Consider the following 15,221-nt stretch of genomic DNA (forward strand, 5'->3'; position numbering starts at 1 on the left):
AAATTTGGGGTGTTAAAATTGCAAAAATGCACATTAAGTTTTAACTTTATAAGCACTATACTAAAATAATCACAAATAATTTAATTTGAATTCTATAAAGTGTTTCAAAATATATTAATCTTAAAAGCAAAATAATGAAGTCTATTTGCAATGTGTATTTACACAACAAGTGTAACCTTATTGCAATTTACATTTTAAATCATAATTTTACATTCATAATTCACATGATTTTACTAATGTAATGGAAATAAAACTAGTTCAGAATAGAATTCTGATTATCTATGTTATGAATTATATTACATTAAGTACAAGCCTTTTGAAATTCATCATAGTTAAACATGCAGAATATGAAATTGTGCAATATTCCTGTGATTATTAAGCACACTTCATTTTGCTGAATCAGTTGTTTTAATTGTATCAGAAAAGGAGATATTCATTACATTTTATGATGCACAATCTGCATTTATATGGTAAATATTAAAAATTAAAGCATTACTTTAATCACTGGTCAATAATTTATAATTTTTTTAATTTATATACATTTTTAATGACATGAAATTGTCATTTTCACACATTAATAACTTATTTTATAAGAATTCAATAATGATAAGAAAATACAGTGATTTAAGGTAAAGATTAAACAAACTTTTTTAATTTGTTTAATATTTTTAGTGTTCATAAAAAAATTTCAACTTTGAAAACCCGAGGCTTGAGGAAAACCTCTTATCAAGGCTCCTTGACTTTTAACTCTTTTTCTTTGTTGCCATTAACATACAGTATTTTGTAAAATAATTAAGTAATTTACGAATTTATTTAAACAAAACAAACAAACAAAACAAAACAATTTCTATGTTTTATTTATATGATTTTAATTTGTTACGTGTATCAGACTATATATTTTAAATCAAAACAGTGCCATAAAGGATGCTTATTTGATTAAACACTTAACTAGTTAAATTACAGTTGCATTATTTTAATAATCAAATATAAAACCATGCCTACAATAATCAGCTGACCCTATAGTGACATCATGAGCTTCAGATGTAGTAATCACATAATGGCATTAACTTAACAAACTGAAGCTTTGTTAATTCCAAATGATAGCATAAAACAGTGATTCAATTTCTTATTTTTAGAGAAAGATATAAAAAAAATTAAATAATTAATTTAAGTTTTGTTCTTATTTCTAAGCTTACATTTTTAAAAACCTAAAAAAATTTTCAAAAAAGAAGTTTTAAATTTTTATATACTTTAGCCATTACAGAAAGATATGGAGGATCCTTAAAAGTGAAGGCATGAGATTTATGCCCAATTTGCTCTTGTGTAAATAAGGTCTTGATCTGAATTTTAGTTAAAATCTACTATAAGTTATGGATGTTAATAAGATGTACTACATTAAAATTTCACAAAAATCAAAATAAATTATCAAATCACAAAAATTATTATTCACAAACATAAAAATGAATTACCTGCTGAAAGATGACCATAAGAACCACTGGCACTTGAACTTCTAGAACCATTCATATATGACGAAACTAAAGAATTAGGTGAAAATCGAATCATGGATCCAAGATCCAATGAATCAGATAAGTATGGCGAGTTAGACAGTGCTCTTTTTCGTGCATGTCGTGGTCCAGGCCGAGGGCTTGCTAAATGTGATCCTAAAATTTGATTATTTAAAGTACCATTTCAGAATTTCAATTATTAAATTTTATTATAACAAACATCATACACATCTACAACATACAAGTTTAAAAGGCACACGCACATACTCAGGATTGCAGAAATGTAATATCCTAAGAAAGAAAAATTGGTACTTAGTGAATTTTACTGGTGAAACACAGCACCTAGAGTGTTGCCAAGGTTTTAGGATCATATTCAGGAGGAAGGGTAGTCTTATTTTAACTTATTTTTCAGGTGTCTATAAATTGCCAGTAGAAGCTTACCACTGTCAGGAATGAGATTTTTTTTAAACAACTAACTAGTTACTAGTGCAAAGTCATTTTTTTTCCTGCCAGTGTTTCATAGTGCACCTCTTTTGTGGTTATTAAGCTGTGCCTATCATATGTCCCTTTTAGAAAATTTGCATGACTTTGTTCTTTGAATAGCCTCATTTTGAATTTGAATTAATAACAATATTTTTTAAAGGATTTCTTATGAATGAAGAATTCATGATTCTTTTTACTTGGTCATGGTTAGCTATATTCATTTGGCAATAAACATCATTATTGCCAAATGAATTATTTCTCACCAATGCTAATTTGTTGGTATCAATGATCAAAACTGGTGATTAATCATTGGTCCAATAAATTAACAAAAAATCTTATTAATAATAATTAAAATTACTATGTTATTTGTATAATTTGAAGTAATAACGAGATATCGTTTTTACAACTTAAGAAATCTGACAACATTACAAAGTTAACGTGGTAAAAGTGTTGAAACTTTTACACGAAAGCAATGGAAAAAACTGACCTTCGGATGTTAAAAGTGATTCAGCAGGGTACTGGGGGCTGGAATGACAGTCTCCAAGCATACACCTCTGCCCTAAAGCTGCCATCTGTTGCAAGTATTCTGCATGAAATGGTAAACCTGAATTCAATGGAATTTATTTTTTTAACTTACATATAATGAATGAAACAAAGCATGGATAGTTAACAAAAATCTCATTGTAAATTTGTACAAAACAATAAAAAATACGTTGAATTTCATTGCACTTATTTAGAACAGACAGTGCAAGTAAGATGGAACTGTGTTCCTTGAAATACATCTGCATGCTGTAAGTCATGCAATACCCAGTATGATACATAATGATTTACAATGCTTAAAGAATAACATTAATTTTGAGTTTCCTAAGTCAAAATTAAAACAGTACAAGTAAATTCCTAAATGTTTTGTCTTGTACAAGAAAAAGGAGTACAGATAGCAATAAGAGAAGTCAATTTTTCTCAAAAGATTGTTCATTTTTATTGCAAAGAAAGAAATATTATAATTTTCCTGGCTTCAGATAAAGACAAGTAATGGCCTCTGCAAACAATAATAAAAGAAAATGGTGGCCTTTTTAACTATACTGCAGTTCATATTATACATTTAACAAAGGATTAAGATGATACAGCAAAAAAAAAAAATATTCTGAGGGTCTAAAACACCGCATACATTCGGGGTCCTTTAATGCCCACTGTCCTTATATGTAAGCAAAAAACAGGATTTGGAAAAATTAAAGTAGGATTATATGACTGTATTAACAGTCAGTAGTAAGTCAGAAAGTAGGATAATCTGCAGTCCTAGGCTTGGGTCATGTAGGCTTTGGCAGCAATCAGGACAGTTAGCAAAGGCTGCTTCCAAATTATGATCAATGTTCCATTGCTAGTTACATTATGGGCAAATCCTCTCAAGATGCTGGTAAAAAGGGAAGAAAGGTGAAACATCTTGGATTCCATCTTCCAAAGAGATCTAGTTCAATACTAGCACAAAATTGTGCAAAATCATGCTATCTCAATGGTGCTCAAGTGTACATTCAATAAGAAATGTTCCTCTGCTCTATTCATTATTATTAATAAATTCCAGAAATTCTTGAAAAATTCCAAGTTTATTTGTTACATATGCAGATATATTTGCTTTATTGGTGTTTAATTTTATTAGGTACTCTTCTGTTATTAGGACCAGATTCAGAAATACAACAAAATATGATGGCTGCTTTTAAAAATAATTGGCAACCTTAAAATTAACTATTCTAGATTTGGTGCTCTCCTCCTAAATTCATCTGTTCTCCCAAAGTTGAGATCCTTCCATGTTACATAACAAGCTAAAATTACCCAATCACAGATTAGCTGTACTTATGCATCAGACTTAGTATAAATACTCTTGGTACAATAGCAACATCATTCTTCCTTTCCCTAACTTCAGCTCCATCAACACTGTGTTACTCAAATGCTTACAGCTTACTTTTAAAAAACCAGTGTATATAAAAATTATCGTATTTCATTACAATTGGATAAGTGCCTACTAAGATGTTTATATGCATGAAATAAAGACTGAGACTTCCTCAAAATTAATTTTTGTCAGCATCATCTTTCCACTCAGCCACCTAAGACTGCAAGCTGTTAAAGTATCCGACTCCTACACATTAAATTATAACATGTATGTAGGTATGTATGTATGTGTGTGTATTTCCATGTATACATACATACATTTCTGAGTACTCTTCCAATAACAGAAAAGTACCATACATTACCTTGTCGATATTAATTTTGATTTAGAACTTAGTGTGAATCATCCTGGCGAAATTGTACCAATCATTATGTGTTTAAGTTGCATAGTGAAGAGGACTTGTAGTAACCCTGTACAAGTAGCATTTCATAGGAAAATATACTGTATTTGTAATTAATCACCATAATTAAATTACACCTAAATTTTTTATCCTCAGTTACTTGCAAGCATTTTCTTTCTATTCATAATTTTTAATTGATTACCAATGCAAGTGCCAGACCTGGTGCTACCACTGCATTTGCACCCTGCAGCAAAATTTAAGGGCAGCAACAGAAATGAGAAGAGGCACTAGGCAGCATAATTTAGGGATGGCAAAATTTTTAGTGTTTCAAAAAATGATGGGCAACAGAATTTAGGGCCTGCTAAAACTGCTCTGGATGGAAAATGCTTTGCACCAGCCGTGTTTATTGCACTGATCACCAAGTTCCATGCCAACATTTAGACTGATGGCATGGTGCATAAAATATTCCACTAACATATTATATGTAAAAGCATAGAGTGTAATAATAATCGTACCTCTACTTTCCATAGAACCAATCCCAGGGACTGGTGGAGGAGGAGCAGGAGGTAAAGGACCATAAAACTGGTCCATACTGTATGGACTAATCCGATATGGTAGATGCACAGGGCTCTCCATATGGCTATTGCCCACTGAAGCTCGTCTTTGGGCAAGCATCGACAGATCACTGAGATTTGAGTTGCTATTTGCAGGTGGTAGTCTGAAATTCCAATTAACACATAAAAATTAGGCTTTTGTGAATAATTTTTCGATGAATAACATGCATTATAATCTAGTATCTTGAATTTCTTAGTAACAACAAATCCTTAAGTAGCTTAACTTTGATTCAACAAGTGACATTCTTTACAGCAGGTCTGTCCAGCCAAAAGACTTTGTGGGCCACTCTAGAAATGAATTTTAATCTGGTAGGAGGCATTATTTATAAAATGTATCAAAATGAATTATTATTATTATAGTTTTTATTAATATTTTATTAATATTATTTTATAAACAATAGAATACTTAAAGATTTATGACTATATGTAAATAACAACAATAAGAAGTAGTAACAATTAGGTAATATTATATTTACTTTAATCAGTGCAATATTTGTGTCTCTTTTCTTTCACGAATTTTTTTCTTCAACTCAGCCTCAATACTTATATTTGCACATCATAATTAATATTGATTATAGGTTTTCATCAGTTAAGGATGCTTGTGAAAAAGGATTCACAGACATAAGTTGATCTAAAAGCAAAAAGCACTCACCACTTTTTTTGCCAAATTTCAAAAATTTGGGAAATTCTCCCACAAGCAAAAAATTTTACAGATTGGGCCATGGTTGGGCATCCCTGCTTTAGAGGTATCTGCATCTTTAGCATAATATGGAAAAATACAAACTGTACTGCTTACCCAGGGGTGCCATGGTGAAGATGATGTATTCGTGGATCCCAAAGGTAGCGTCCTTCGTGAGTGTGCTGGTCCACGGGAATAGGCCCATGTACGGCAGCAAAGGCACTTGGAAACTGAAGTGGAATACCTAGAAAGAAATGAAAAAATTATAGTTGGGCAGTAGCTCTTCCAGATGCAATCTATAGGGCACAATTTTTCTTGCAGATTTAAAGAAATATATAGTTTGCATGGAAAAATTTCAAAACATGAACCAAATGAAAACAGCTTGCAACATGATAATCTTCAGCAACCCAAACACACCTAATACTCTCTTCCTATCCGCATTCACTGCATTACTAGCCATGAAAAGACATACTGTTTCATTGTATTTAAGCAGTACTTCAATACATTTTTTTTACTGTTCATGTTTTGAAAGTACATGCGCTAATTTGAAATTACATGCAAATACTTGATATTTTTTATTATTTCATATTCATTGGTTTTAAACCACCAGAATCTTTTAGATTCATGGATATCAGAGAAAGTGCAGTGTAAATGTTGTAGTTTCATTTGTACTAGTACAGCACTAGTGAGCCTTAATGAGCACATTTTTCAATCAACTTTTAGCATATTTTTGTGTATTAGGTAAATACACATTACACAACCCATATGTTCTTTATTAATAATAATCTTCATCAAATGTTCTACAATGAATTATTAGTATTTTAACAGAGAAAAATATAATAATTATTTTGGGGAGTACTCTTCTGTTATCAGAACCAGGTTTAAACAGGTTTATGTGTTCACGTATGCGCATGTATATGTGAATGTATGCGTTCATCTATGCATGTATATAAATATGTGTTCATGTTTAAAGTAAAGTAGTAAGAACAAATGAAAAAAGACCCATGTGGTAAAAAATTTTGCTCATTGTGCTCCAAAATTAAGGAAATTAGCAGATAAATTTTAGTATGCACGCTAAAAAGTTGCCAAAAACTGCGGCTCCGCAAAAACTTCAACATAAATAAATTTAGTTGCTATGAAATGTGTGAAAAAAGAGAAATATACAACATTTGAATATTTACAAGAAAAATTAACAAAAATAGTAAGCTATATGCTAAATGAATTAAATAGATTTAAAACACAGTAAAATACTAATCAATTGATCGAGGTAAAAATAAAAATAAAAATGTTCATGGATATATGTATGTGACATGTACATGTGTGTATACACACATACATGTCACATACATATATGCACATAGACACATACACCCTTGCATACATACATACATTCCTGAATCCGGTCACGACAGCAGATAGCAGGAGAGTACTGTTTATCCACTTGTAAAAAAATTTAGTTAAAAGAAAAATTTGATTTTGCCACCAGCTGCTACTTTTTTCCCGATCCTTATCAATTTCATTTCCTTTAAATCTTAACAAAATTTATTTCATATTTCCAAGTTCAATGATGGAGATGGCCCAAGATTTGAATTTTCTTTATATAAATTTAGTGTAACAGAAGTTTGCACTATGGAGATTTGCTAAACTTCTAGTAGGCAGAAAAGGATGCATTCATTCAAGTATGCTGTCTCCTGATACTTGCTAATTAATGTTCAATGATATTTTATTAAATTTTAAAATGTACTAATGGACGGCAGACACTGCACTAAAGTAGAATATCTATTACATGTACAATATTGATACGATCTTGTCAAAATATATTTCACTTCAATGAAAATCTTGGTCTCATGTTATGTCATCAAAACCCTTGAGATAATGTGATTTATCATAAATGTAAATACAATACAAAGTCCGTAATCCGGACGTCCATTATCTGGAATGATCTATAATCTGGACCTCAAAGCCACAAACATACGCATGCGCGCAAAGCGTTTACCCTCGCGCTTCCAATAGTGAGGAAAGTGAGAGAGGTTATTGAAAATGAAAAAATTTCAAATGACAAGTTAGTCGGTATTCTTGACACAGCAATTACGGGACTTGAACAATGGAACTTTGTAACTGAACAAGAAATTATGTCTGTTTATAGAATTAAAGAGAAAGTATTAGCACAGAAAAAAACGAAGCAACTTAAACAACTTGCATTGACAGAAATGTTTAATAAAGTAAACAAATAAATATTAAGCTCTTTTTTTTTTTTTTTTGTAAATTTTGATACCTTTTAATGATTAAATCATAATTGCTCTTTATTTCATAAATTAAGGTTTCATATTTTTAATTGTAAAATTTCTGCATGCCATCTTACCAGATTTAAATTGATGATCTATAATCCGGAAAAACCCCTAAACAGGAATCGCCGAAGTCCCGACGAGTCCGGATTACGGACTTTGTACGTATCACTTTAAGAAGTATGTAATATGTTACTTTTTAGTTACAAAAATTAGTTATTAGTATTACTGACTGATATCTGTTAGACTGTTTTTAGAATGAATATTTAACTTACAAATTATTAATTTAAATCCCAAGCTGCAAAATTTTCTGAAAATTTATCTTGAATAATGCTATAAATTTTTCCATCAAAAAATTACTATCCTAGTTAGATTTATATGTTTTGAGCATAACTGTTATAGGAATCCTAAATTTACAATTATTAAAAAAAAAAAGGCTCTTTTTTGTAATCAGGATCGGATTGAGATTATATATATATATATATATATATATACATATACGTACATATAACACATGAATACATTAAACAAAATAATCCACACATACACGCATATTTACACACATTTCTCAATTCGATCCTGATTACATAAAGGATTTTTTTTTTTTTTTTTTTTTTTTTTTGTAATAATTGTAAATTTAGGATTCCTATAACAGTTATGCTCAAAACATATAAATCTAACTAGCATATATATGCGTACTCTAATATATATATAAAACTCTAATATATATATATATATGCATATATGCACACATACATATACGTATGTACATACATAACATACATTTCTGAATCCGGTATCGATAACACAAGAGTATCGGTGTTTCTCGTAAACCTAATTCGTGCGCGTGCACTTGTGACGTAATCAAAGTATTCTGTATTTTTGCCTAACCTAAAACTCTGCTGTGGTTCAACCACAATTCCATTTTTTTGTTTGTTTGTTTGTTTGTTTCTTTTGTAATAGTCTCCTTTAACTATCAAATAAGCCATAAATGAAAACTTTTGAGGTTATCGAGATATAAACGTTCTACTAAGACATGTTCTGCGTCTTAATATTTTTTGGTCCATCAAGACTGTCACTGAGGAACGTAATCCTGCATTAATAAATAAGTAATAATAGATAAATAAATAATAAAAAAAGATTCAATCCCGGCTTTATAGCTTATTTATTACGCAAGCAAAAGCTTGTTGTTTTCTTCAGTTCAAGTAGTGTAAGTATTTTGCAGCGAACTGGCGATGCCCAAAGCGAAGATTGAATAGTGAAGAATCTTCAGAGTGGAAAACAATCTCGAATCACACACTCGTTTAAACAAAAAATATAGTTTTCACTGGACATCATCCATGCACAAAAACAGCAAAAAAGAAAAGAATTACTGTTAATACATTTCGGAATCGTCGGACGCCCACAACTGAAAAACCTGTCTCATGATCTCAAGCAAGAAAAGAAAACAAAAGGAGTATTTCAATCTATGGTAACTTCCCCATTCAGTTGTTACAGTTCTTCCCCTCTACTGCAAATAAAAATAATGGTAATATGAGGCCTAAGCTCGCGTTAACAAGAAACTCGAATGAAATGACAAACGAGTCTTGAGTACCTCCTTCCAAATGGCAGTAATAATCCAAAGATGTAATCACCAGCAAGTAAGGGGAAGTGTGCCCAAATGCTCTGGAACAAAAGCATAAATGCGGGGATTAGCTGTAGTTGTGGGGGGGGCACTGGGAAAAAGTAATAATAATGATGGTCGTTAATGAGGATATCTGAATTCTTCGGATCCGTTTAAGCAGCACGATGGGAGTCACAATTAAGCGCATAAATGTAACTTATTCGGAATTTATCAGGAGACCTATCTTGAGCTGCGGACAATAATAACCGCGGGTTGCAGGATTGGCGTCTTTATGAATTTTCTGGCGAGAAGTTAAAGCCGACAAGAAATTACCTGAACAATAAATACAACAGAACCTCCATTACACCATGTAATACGGATTTATACTGCTATGAATAACTGAATTCGTATAAAATGTAAGGTCATAGCCATTTTGCTTAAAAAATAATTCACCGATAAAACTGATTTCCGTAAAGTGCTACCTATATTTTTAACTCCGTTCCATACTACATTGTTAAACTTCTCTTCCCAATAAGAAAAAAGATGTATACTACTTTTTTTAATCATATATTTTTGATTAGGCAGCTAATTTGTATAATTTTAAGAGGGAAATTGTGTATTTTTGTTGCATTTTGGCTAAATGGTTTTTCTTACTTTCTTATTAATAATAAAATGACAGTGTGTAATAAAATAAAAAACTTTTTTTTAAATATATTTTTCGCTTTGTACGTTTCTTTAAAATATCTTTTACGGCGCTCTAATGCAAAAAAGTCGCTTAGGTGACTTCGCGGTTTCCTTTAAAAAATTCTCCTCGTAGGAACTTCTCTTTTTAGACAGACAGCTTTCACATATTTTACTTCATTCAAAGAAACAAAAAAAATTATGACGTTAACTTTATGGGAAAATTCTATTGTATTTTTCGTACGCTCGTAGCATTACTCATGACATGTTTTTATGAATTAAAAAAAAAACTACACGACTTTTTAAATTTTAAATTCTAATTTACTGCAGTACGAAAAAATATGATGCCATTAAATGATATGAAGCAGATATAGCAATCTTTTCATAAAAGCAGTATAAAAAATTGCAAGGCGTCTGAGATCCATGAATACTTGATTTAAACAGCGTATGATTTTTTCCCCAATAAGCATTTGGTTAACAATCATTTATTAGAAAAATATGCAAGCTCTTTCAAATTTTATGCTACCTCAGTACCGTTGTATCACATTATCAAGACTGTTTCTACTATTTTAACCAAAAATAATTTCAACATTTTCCTGTTCTTTCATCATTTCAAAAGAAAACATGTAACGTTTTGTAGCTGAAAGCAGTTGCAATCGTTGATAAAATCTATTTGAGAGATTTTTCAAAAAAAATTTTAACTATACTTGATAGACCTTTCTCTAAACACAGCTATAATAACCAATATCATTACATAAATTCCCTTTATTCAAAAGGAAAAAAAATCTGAAAGTCTAATTACATTACGCCCAACGGGACTTTTTTTTTTTTTTTTTTTTTTTTTTTTTTTTGACGTTTTGTGTGTTACCTTTATTTATTATTAAATATCATGTTCTTTACACTTAAGCCTTAAAATTCAATTCAGCAGCAATACCGTAAAATAATTTTAAAATGAGCATATCTTTAGAATTTCTGCTTTTATCTTTATAATTATCTTTAAAATTTTACAGTCTCTCGCGCTAGAGATAATTCCCCCCCCCCATTGTCATGTTGTCATTGCTCGCTTTGAAATCGCTGAGTTTGTTAATCAAAAATTAAAGTTAAAGTGTTACAAAATATGAAATCGATCAGAAATCAAATTTCAAATTCGGGCTTTCAGATGCCCATATTCGTTGGAAGATTACATTACTCAAAATTTGACGGCTCTAGGTACCGTTATTTTATCACAATGAGAGAAACATACGTACATTTATGAAGATTCTTCATTATTTAATTTGTTTAAACATAACACAAGGCGATAATATTTGGTGGCAACAATCTGAAAACTGAACCGACATTTATAGTGAATAAGCGAAAAATACCAAAATGGGTTAACGCCCTTTGGCCTAAAAAAAAAGAGAGAAAGCACAAAAGTACTTTTAGATTTTAAGTAGAGAATGGACGCTTCTGCATCCATTCTCTACCATTTCAGTAACGCATCCATTTCGGTTAACCTTACTGAAACAACGATACTTAACTGAAATGGATGCATCTTCTGCATCCATCTCTAAAATCCAACCACTCTGAGAAAAAAAAACCTTATAAATACTGTTACTATTGCATACCATCAAAAAAGAAAAGACTTTTTTAGTCTTTAGTGCTGCAATTGTGACTATCATCCTATCTGACCACAGTCTAGAAATCACCTAGAAAATTCATTCAGGCGAATGTTGGCCCTCTTGAAGTCACAATTTTAATGAAGAACACCCAGGAGGGTATATCCCATTTCCTTCTCCTATCAACGACTTCTTGAACGGACTTTCGGCTCAATGGTATTTTATATATTCCTAATACTTACAATGACACTATACATTTACAAACATCCATGCTAGCCGGCTACACTGCCATAATGATAAATAAATCGGAACTCAAAAGCTAAAGAAAGCAAAGTCCATGTAAATAATAAATGCATCATTTTCATAATGTGAATAAGTTATTTCAACTAATCTTATACTAGAAAAGGCAAAGAGAAGAAATATGTGTGACATAGAAGCACTTACCTGATCACATGTACAGAGTGTTTTGTGTTGGATACTTTTTTTTAATAATTGCTATATTATTTATATTTGGGGATATAAATAGATAAATATGATTTCCTGTGGATATCATTACCTGTAAAATCGGTTGTTGCTTGGAATTATTAAAAAGGTTCAAAATTTCTGTTTCTGGTTTTTTTTTTTGGAGGGGGTAAACTTGCTTGTAAGAACTGTCAACAGAAAAAAATACTCAGTATGTGAACACACTGGAAAATACAAAAATGTTTAATTATTCTTTATTTTGAAGCTGAAAGGACGGCAACAATTTGTAAAGCAATTTATAAAGGAATCCTAAGTTTTAAGATTTTTATTTTGGAAAACAGGTAAGACGTTCTTTTTATAGATTTAAAATTGTGAATTTTAAAATTCCAATAACACATTCAGTAGTTAGATATCATAGGAAAGCAAAGTTATAAAGAATATTTCTGCTATAAGTCTGATTATTACGTACTTTAGTTATTATTCCTAAAGTTTCTAGCATTAGCAGTGGCATCGGTTTCTTGGTTAATATGATTCAGAAAGGCGAAGAAAAACAGAATCGCGAAGAAAAAAGAAGGTGGAAGAGGAAAAAATGTTTGTGGCATGGACGCATTCAACTGTTCAGTGTATAAAATAATCTTTTCGAAAAGTAAGCAAAAGCAGTCCGCAAGAGATCACTGAGCGGTCTGAGTTTTAGGTTTCGATGTTGAAAATTCGTTACAGAATCTGGTTCTTACTAGTCTAAGAAGTCTTACTAGTTTCTTTAAAAAGCATAATTTTCGATTTTTCAAAATTTTTAATGAAATAAATACGTTTATGTTTCCAATCAAGTTCCCCCCCTTACAGCGGATATGACGCCATACTTTTCTTTCGCTTTATCTCGAAAACTATGAGTCATACAGGTACTACGGGTTCTTTTGGCACTTTTTATGCATTCCAAGGGAAGAATATGGCTGTGCAGAGTTAGAGCGGTCTTGATGGAAAACCCTGTATACACATTAATGAATTCATATTCTATTGCTTTCATGAAGTTTATCAATGAAAATAGGGCGCCGGTAGGAATCTTCTGTTACAATTGAATTCTGTATTTATATGGGTTTTAGATATTTGTGGTATTCAATGTTGTGAATTTGTGTTTATGGATTTTTTATTGTCTGTTTGTTGGTCTGTAATTTTGTGTTAGATGAGCTTACTTATTTTTGATTTAGTATTTCTGTTTGTTGTTTGGGGGTGGCTGGGTTACTGGCTGCCCTCGTTTGTGGAGATACGGGGCCCCTTCTTTCGAGCTATGGGGACACTCGTGTCCGGGTGGGCTGAAGGGAGCCTCCAATTCTTACACATTAATGAACTTTTAAAAATGGACAGTCCAGAATCGAAACCATTGACGGCTGCAATCCGAAATATACGTATTTATTCAATTAGTGGAACGATTTAACATTTACGAAATCATAAAATCCCTTAAATTCGTGAAATTTCGTGCCGCGTTGAAGTTACTACTCAAGCTATATATCACATACGATATAAAATTACATGTTACTTGATAAAGTTAATACCAGTATAATGCTTGCAAAAGAACTGAAATCACTTTATCGCCAAAAAAGGAAATAACGCTTCACACTAATCTGCAGGACCATCGCAAAGAGTTTTAGCATCTCAACAAGTTACAGGAATAACTTCCTCGTCTAAATGCTCTTGGTCACTGTCATCGAGTGTCACAACGAATCGGGAGGACCATATCCAGAATCCACCGACGCGAGAAGAACCCAAGCGTGGATTCAGACTTCCTTGCCCGGCGAAACGGTGTCAAGTTTCCGAATTTGCAATCATATCTTCAAGTATCAATCTTTACGGCAACCCTAGAGGCACTCTGACAGTTCACATCCATCACCGCATGTTCCAAGAAAACGTGCCCGCTAGGTAGGATAAATTTCTTCGGGAAGGGGGGACTCCGAGCTTAATAACAATTAAGACCTGATTGGACCAGTGTGTGCAGGTGCGTACGTCACGTGATCGCCTTGACAAGGACCACTGTGCAATTACGCACGATAAAAACACGACAAGCCCCTCCCAGGTTTGAGTGGCCATATTACGGATCAGATTACCGTTTTATTTATTTAGGATGCGGCAATTAAATTCCTCCACAACGCATGCGTGAGTGATGTGCCCGTGGGTTTCATTTTCCCTGCAACAATTACCGCGATAATGAAAAGCAGAGACATGCCCGCTTGTATGAACGTGGGCGACTATTAGGAAATAAATCTCCAAGATAAAGACTGCGGTTGGTGGGTTATTAGGAGTTAATATTTTACTTTTTTTTTATCTTCGTACGCTTAATGCTATGTTTTGCAGCCAGATGATTGGTTTGTTATCTAATGTTATTTATTCTGACCATTTAATTTATATCCTTATTAATTGAAATCTTCATAAGTCTATATTTTCAATGCCAACTGTCTGAATTTGCTTACGGAATGTTTTGAATGAAATACGTACGGTATGATTCTTGCACGAAAATTCGTCATGAGTTTGTAAAATGATACAGAATAATCAAGGACATATAGTTGCATTTTTTAGCGGAAAAACTCGTATTTAAAAATAACATTTTTCATAACCGTAGGCAGTCTTCTTTCCCACTTTAATTGCATTAAAGTGCAACGCAGCTTCGGTTAACTGATAGTAAAATCCACAGCGTACTGGATACACGCTGGTCAACAGACCGTTCACAAAATATTTATTGAAAATATTTTAAATATAAATGAAACAGCATTTTTGTATACTGAATAAGACGATAACATTATTCTTTCAATAATGCTATACAGATGCGATGTATCGTAGAAAAGGAAAGCATATAGCGCCATCGTAAAGCAGACACTTCTCTTAAGATCAATTTTCAGCTCGAAATTGAAAACCTTCTCCGAACCCTTATGCTAAGATATTATTATGACAGTAGAATTTTCATTTTGTTTTATTAATTAGGAAAGGTAAATAAAACTCTACTTGCATACCATGGCTCGAGGCATAAAGCTATTATCTCGACG

General features: G+C 31.9%; 1 protein-coding gene across 2 annotated transcripts in view; it reads right to left on the bottom strand.

Moving 5' to 3' along the window:
• LOC118183242 (uncharacterized) overlaps positions 1-15,221 on the bottom strand; it is a 178,593-nt gene that overhangs the window by 23,018 nt on the left and 140,354 nt on the right. Inside the window, exons 3-6 of one of the 2 annotated variants that reach the window (XM_085821749.1) lie at positions 5,681-5,807; positions 4,786-4,988; positions 2,476-2,574; positions 1,470-1,661 (exon numbers count right to left, since the gene is read on the bottom strand). In XM_085821749.1, the coding sequence (XP_085677875.1) occupies positions 1,470-1,661; positions 2,476-2,574; positions 4,786-4,988; positions 5,681-5,807 (621 nt within the window). Of the gene's footprint in view, positions 1-1,469; positions 1,662-2,475; positions 2,593-4,785; positions 4,989-5,680; positions 5,808-15,221 lie in introns of both variants that reach the window. The other variant, XM_085821748.1, reaches the window with a different exon arrangement.

Source organism: Stegodyphus dumicola, chromosome 8, assembly GCF_044657685.1.
Source record: "Stegodyphus dumicola isolate Sdum_Otavi_A_Nest chromosome 8, ASM4465768v1".
In the NCBI taxonomy this organism is placed as follows: domain Eukaryota; kingdom Metazoa; phylum Arthropoda; class Arachnida; order Araneae; family Eresidae; genus Stegodyphus; species Stegodyphus dumicola.